A 6,036-nucleotide genomic window follows, 5' to 3' on the forward strand; every position below is an offset into this window, starting at 1 on the left:
TATATATATATATATATACACATACACACACATGTATTAGAATATAAGTTTATGATATATAAATGTGGTGTCTTTCTTCATCATTTCACATTTTATCTTCCTCTTACTTACAATCTAGCATAATGGTCTGAAAGCATTAATGCAGTTTGCAATTGCACAGAGGATTACCTGTCCTCAGGTCCTGATACAGAAACATCTGATTCGGCTCCTATCAGGTACAGTCTTCTGAATTATTATGTTTTTAGTTACGTGTATTTTTCTACTGCATTTCTGGCAATGTATTTCATTAGGAAACAACATAGTACAGTAATTGTTAGTACTCACTAATGAAATGTTAATGCCCACAACAGGTTTACCAAAAATAAATAAATAAAGCACATAGCTATCACATTAGTACTTGTAATTTTGTTTAAAAATCAGGTATTTTCCAAGTATTTTTAGCTTATATTCTTTGTATTCACCTAGTCATTGAAATAGTATCCTCAACCACTAACATACTTGTTTCCCAAATCTGGTTAGAAAAGGGATAGACTTGGATAGAAAGGGATAGATCATTTTAAAATTTTATTTCATTGTTGAGTCAAAGTCATGTAAAATAATAGAAATGCTAATTGTGATAATGTCAGAACTCAGGCCTGTGTTGTTGTTTTATAATAACTTTATTTATGTTTTTATGTAGTGCTGAGTATCGAACCCAGAGACTCACACATGCTAGGCAAGCGCTCTATCACTGAGCCACAACTCCAGCCCCAGGCCTGTGGGGTTTTTTGTTTGTTTGTTTGTTTGTTTGAGAGATAGGCTGTAACTATTTCTTGATGATTTTCTTGCAGTTTAGCAAGCTAGAATTATACTAAGGGCCCATATGATATTCTCAGTATAAAAATAAAAAGGATGTGTTTACATTTTGGTGGTCTGCATTTCCATTATGCATTTAAAGTCTACAACAATAGTTCCTCTGGACCCAAACAGGTCAGCCTTAAAAAGAGCTATTTATAAATCAGTTTGTTCATAAATTCAAAATGTCATGAAGGGGAGTTTCAGCTTGTTCTTCCTAGATAAATTCTTACCAAATAAGAATTATATGAGTTTTTTAAGTTTTAAAGCCAGATATAGGGGTTTTTTTTCCACCCCCTGGCTAATTAGCAGTCATTTTTTTCCCCAAGATAGAGCAGCTGTTTACCTTGAAAAATTGTTGAGGTCAGTTTTTCCTCTTTACTGATCCCCACAAGCCTCTTAGGAATCTCTTCTTGAGTATCTTTCTGCTCACTCTGATGATATGGTGATTCCACAACTCATCTAAGGCTGCCTCCCAACTTTCATTAGAACTTTACAATGCTTAGTTTTTATGTTTTTCAAATTAGTTTCCAATTATTCCTGAATTAGCTCATGTTACTAGGAATCTAAGATTGAAGTATTTTCCTAGCCACACATTTCGAAAGTTGTTTGTTTATGTCGCTTTCTTTTTTCTCTTGTTGGCCAGTTGCACAGGCCCAGAAATTTCATGTTATACATACCTGTCTTTGTTCTTATGACCTCTTCCTGTTATTGAACAGTTTATCATATTTACATAGTTCTATTTTGTTTTTTAATCTTTTGGTATCTCTTTCATTCATAATCTAGATACCTTGTTTTACTAGGACTTCCAAGCAGTCTCATTGCATTTGTGTTTATTGCACATTATGGGATTTATAATATTCAAAATATCTCAAAGTAAGCACCAAACCAGAAGACTAAACATCATTACAGATGACAGAGACTAAGATGATTATGACAGCTAATAGTTTCTAATTAGCAGTAACTGATGGGATTGTTGTGCTTTGATTTGTATTGTAACTTTCTGTGCCTATTATGAAATTTTTTCGTGCAAAAATTTATTAGCAGGGGCATCTTTATTTATAAGGCATTGAAACTATAAATAATATATAAAGAAGTGTAAGATGTGGTCCCTGCCATGATAAGATTTTTTTTTAATTAAAGAAAACATTATAACACATTAGAATAGCCAAATGCCCATATGTGTCCTTCACAAATACATGTTTGAAAAATTGAGACAAGAAAGCAATCACTATGGGTCTTTGTTGTTATCTCCTCTAGCAGAGGGCCAGATTTGAACTTGGCCCTGAAGGGAAAGTACATAATGAACAAGTTTTGAAAAATAACTTTGCCAGGTGCAATGGCACATGCCAGTAATCCCAGCAACTTGGGAGGTGAGGCTGGAGGATAGTAAGTTTGAGGCCAGCTTCAGCAACTTAGTGAAACCCTGTCTAAAAATAAAAATATAAAAAGGACTGGGGATGTAGCTCAGTGGTAAAGCACCCCAGGGTTCAACCCAGAAGAGTAATAAATAATAATAGTTTTTATTAAGATAGAATTAATTCCTTTGTTGTAAAATAACATATAAATCATTCCTGTTGATTTGATTTCTTGATTTCACTTCCTTGCTACTCTTTCCTGGACTCTGTGGTTTATTGCTTTTCCTTAGATACTGACCAGATATGAAAGATCATAGCTTCTGATCTATCTGCATTTCCCCCCAGTCATCAGTTCACTTAAACCATTATCAGTTTTATTGAGGAGAATCTTCTGCATCCTCATTTTACCTAAATTGCTTTGCACACTCTCCCTCCTTCCCACCCCAATCTGTTCATATAATTCATATCATAGAACATTTAAAAATGTGGGAGGATGGACGTAGAGAGGACTTTTTAGGAAAGCAGCCCTTCTTTTTCAGCATTTTTTGGGATGTGGGTTCACTGCTGGAGATTGAACCCAGGGCTTTCTGCATGATAAGCATGCACTCTACCACAAAGCTACAGCAACTATTTCTTGAACAATCTCTTTATTTCAGTTATCTCAGTTCATTCACCTTTTCCTCCTAAATCTTATCTTTCAACCCTTAAATTGTATTCAAGGCTTTCTTATAGCCTTTTTATCAGTTCAATTTATCTCTTTGTGTTTCTTATATCTTAAAGGTACAATATACTAGTTTCTGTATTTTATAACTGTGTTATATTTTCATCTTAGGTGCTTTGGTTTGCATTTTATTTAACTCCATTGTTATCTTACTAACGGAAATACATTAACTTTTTGTTTTAGTTGTTCTTCCTAACCTAAAATCAGAAGATACACCATGCCTTCTATCTATAGATCTATTTCATGTTTTGGTAAGTGTTTAATTTTAAAAAAAAATTTTTTTTCCCCTTACTGGGGATTGAACCCAGGGTCTCAAGCATGCTAGGCACGTATTTGTAAGAAAAAAAAAAATTATTTTTAAGTCACCAAATTTCTAATTTTATGTTTAACTCATTCAAATTTATGCTCTCTGTTCAAGATTATAAATTATTGGTGTTCCAATGGGATATTACTCAGCCATAAAGAAGAATGAAATTATGGCATATGCCAGTAAATGGATGGAATTGGAGAATATCATGCTAAGTGAAATAAGCCAGTTCCAAAAAACCAAAGGCAAAATATTCTCTCTGATATGTGGTTGATAACCTACAACAATGGAGAGGAAGATTAGAAGTTCTTTAGACTAAACAAAAAGGGAATGAAGGGAAGGGAGGAGGGATAGTAATAGGAAAGACAGTAGAATGAATCAGACATATCTTTTCTAGCCTTGTATATAAATATATGATCAATGTAACTCCACATCATGTACAACCACAATAATGGGATCCTAATTGGAACAAATTATACTTATTCTATGTATAATATTTCAAAATATACTTTACTGTCATGAAAAAAAATTAATTATTGATATTAAACCTAAGTTTAATAACCTGTTTGTTCTCTTATGCATTCTGCTTATAAGTAAATATACATTTGACTGAGACCATCAAAACCATTTTAAAAATGAAAGTACATTTATATTTTACTTTGTAATTAGTCTTGTTGGTTATATTAGTTTATATTTATTCAAACAAACTTTTACTAAATCTGCATTATGCTTCCTTTCTCTCCCCTCTTTTTTTTGTGGGGGGATGGCAGGTGCTGGGGATTGAACTCAGGGGCACTTGACTACTGAACCACATCCCCAGCTTTATTTTTTTTTGTATTTTATTTAGAGACAGGGTCTCACAGAGTTGCTTAGCACATTGCTTTTGCTGAGACCGATTTGAACTCATGGTTCTCCTGCCATAGCCTCCCAAGCCGTTGGGATTATAAGCATGCACCATCGTGCCCGGCCTTTCTTCCCTCTTTTCTTAACTTTTTTTTTTATTATTATTATTATAAGCAGTGAATGACATGATGAGCTATCTTTAAAAATCGTTGTTTAGAGATAAGGACCAGGCCATAGGTGCATTTAGTCTTTCCCAAAACATCTGTGGACAGATGGCAACTAGATTGTGAGTTTCTTGCAAAACTTTTCCATCCTTGTGATGATCTCATTTCTTTAAAAACCAAATTCTATAAAGGAAGCAGTGGTGAGGTTGGGAGCATGGAGTTTGCAGTTATAGGGTTAACCAGCATCCCTACCCCTACCCCCATCCCCACCCTCACCACCATTCCTCTAGGCCTCTACTGGGTGATTGTCAACCCTGACTCTTTTGAAGTCTCCTGGAAAAATTTGGAAAGAATGCTGATAATTGGACCCTATCCCCAGAGATTCAGATTTGGTTGAACTGGGTTGAAAGTGTAACAGTTCTCCAAGTGATTATCATGTTGAATCATCTGTTGAACCACACAGTTAACCACTACCTAGAACACAAATGAGTGGACTCAGAAAAGGGATAACATTTGCAGATGACCTTTGTCTTCCATTTATAGTACGTTATAATCTAAGATATTCTGTTGAATAACTAGAAGAAAAAGTGGTCATTTTAAAAATAAACATACCACAAACAGTGCAGCATCTATAGCCCTTTGCATTTAATTATGAGATTAATCTGTGTTGGTCTTTTGTTGTTACCCATGTTGATGCCCATTTTTCTCTCATAGGTAGGTGCTGTGTTAGCATTCCCATCCTTGTACTGGGATGACGCTGTTGATCTACAGCCTTCATCAATTAGTTCTTCCTATAACCACCTTTATCTCTTCCATTTGATCACCATGGCACACATGCTTCAGATACTTCTTACGATAGACACAGGTAAATCTCTCATGGGGTGCTCTAAATGTTAATTTATAAAAAACATTTGCCTGTGTTCTACTGGCAAATTTAAGTATGCTTATAGTTAATCATATTTCTAAGTGTTCTGTTATATGTTTTGTTGAATGATTATTCATCTGTTTCTTTACAGATGCCATTTAAACATACAAAGGTAGAATGAGTATGAAAAGGATTATTACCTGAAGATACTTGATTGCCTAATTTGTAGCTGTTCTGCAGATATTCAGAGACCATTTAAATCTACTCCCCCACCCCGCCAATTTCTCATTTTCATGGTCTCTCCAAGGTTTCTCTCTACCTCAGTAGTCCTGTCTATGAAACTATTCTTTTTTCCTCCAACTAGAATGGGTGGTATTTTGTTCACTTTGTAGTATACACCATATACTCCTGTTTTGTAGTTATTTGTGATTATAGCTTATTATTGTTTTCCTGCTTTTTCTTTCTCCCTACTTCTCCATCATCAGTTTAAGTTTCCTAATGGAAGAGAACAATCAAACTCGAAAATCTTCCCTGTTATTAAGTGTCTAGCAACCTTTGTTATACTGAATAAATACTCGTTGATTTTTGAATGAATGTGCAATTGAGGATACATGAGTAATGCAACAGTATGAAATTATAATTATCCTTTCAGAGTCTGATCTTCAATAGAAAATGAAGTTTGGTTTTAGCTAGAAGTGACCAGTAAGGGCTACTGAAAGTTCAGATAAGTTAGAAGACAAACAAATAATTAAAGTGATATTAGAATAAAAATTAGCACATGTGAATTTACCCTTTGGTCCACCAATTCCACTTCTAAGAATCTATCGCATGCAGTAGTGGTACATGCCTATAGTCGTAGCTACTGGAGAGGCTGAAAAAAAAGATTCTCCTGAGCCCAGAAGTTCAAGGCCAGCCTGTGCAGCAGACTGTCTTGGGGGGGGGGG

General features: G+C 34.7%; 1 protein-coding gene across 3 annotated transcripts in view; it reads left to right on the forward strand.

Moving 5' to 3' along the window:
* The window catches only part of Ubr1 (ubiquitin protein ligase E3 component n-recognin 1), a 150,993-nt gene that overhangs the window by 123,973 nt on the left and 20,984 nt on the right, over positions 1 to 6,036 (forward strand). For all 3 annotated transcript variants that reach the window (XM_015480756.2, XM_048792980.1, XM_048792979.1), the window contains exons 38-40: positions 119 to 215; positions 3,097 to 3,164; positions 4,942 to 5,092. In XM_015480756.2, coding sequence (XP_015336242.1) covers positions 119 to 215; positions 3,097 to 3,164; positions 4,942 to 5,092 — 316 coding nt within the window. The remainder of the gene's footprint in view (positions 1 to 118; positions 216 to 3,096; positions 3,165 to 4,941; positions 5,093 to 6,036) is intronic.

The sequence above is a fragment of the Marmota marmota genome, unplaced genomic scaffold (assembly GCF_001458135.2).
Source record: "Marmota marmota marmota unplaced genomic scaffold, marMar, whole genome shotgun sequence".
Taxonomy (NCBI): domain Eukaryota; kingdom Metazoa; phylum Chordata; class Mammalia; order Rodentia; family Sciuridae; genus Marmota; species Marmota marmota.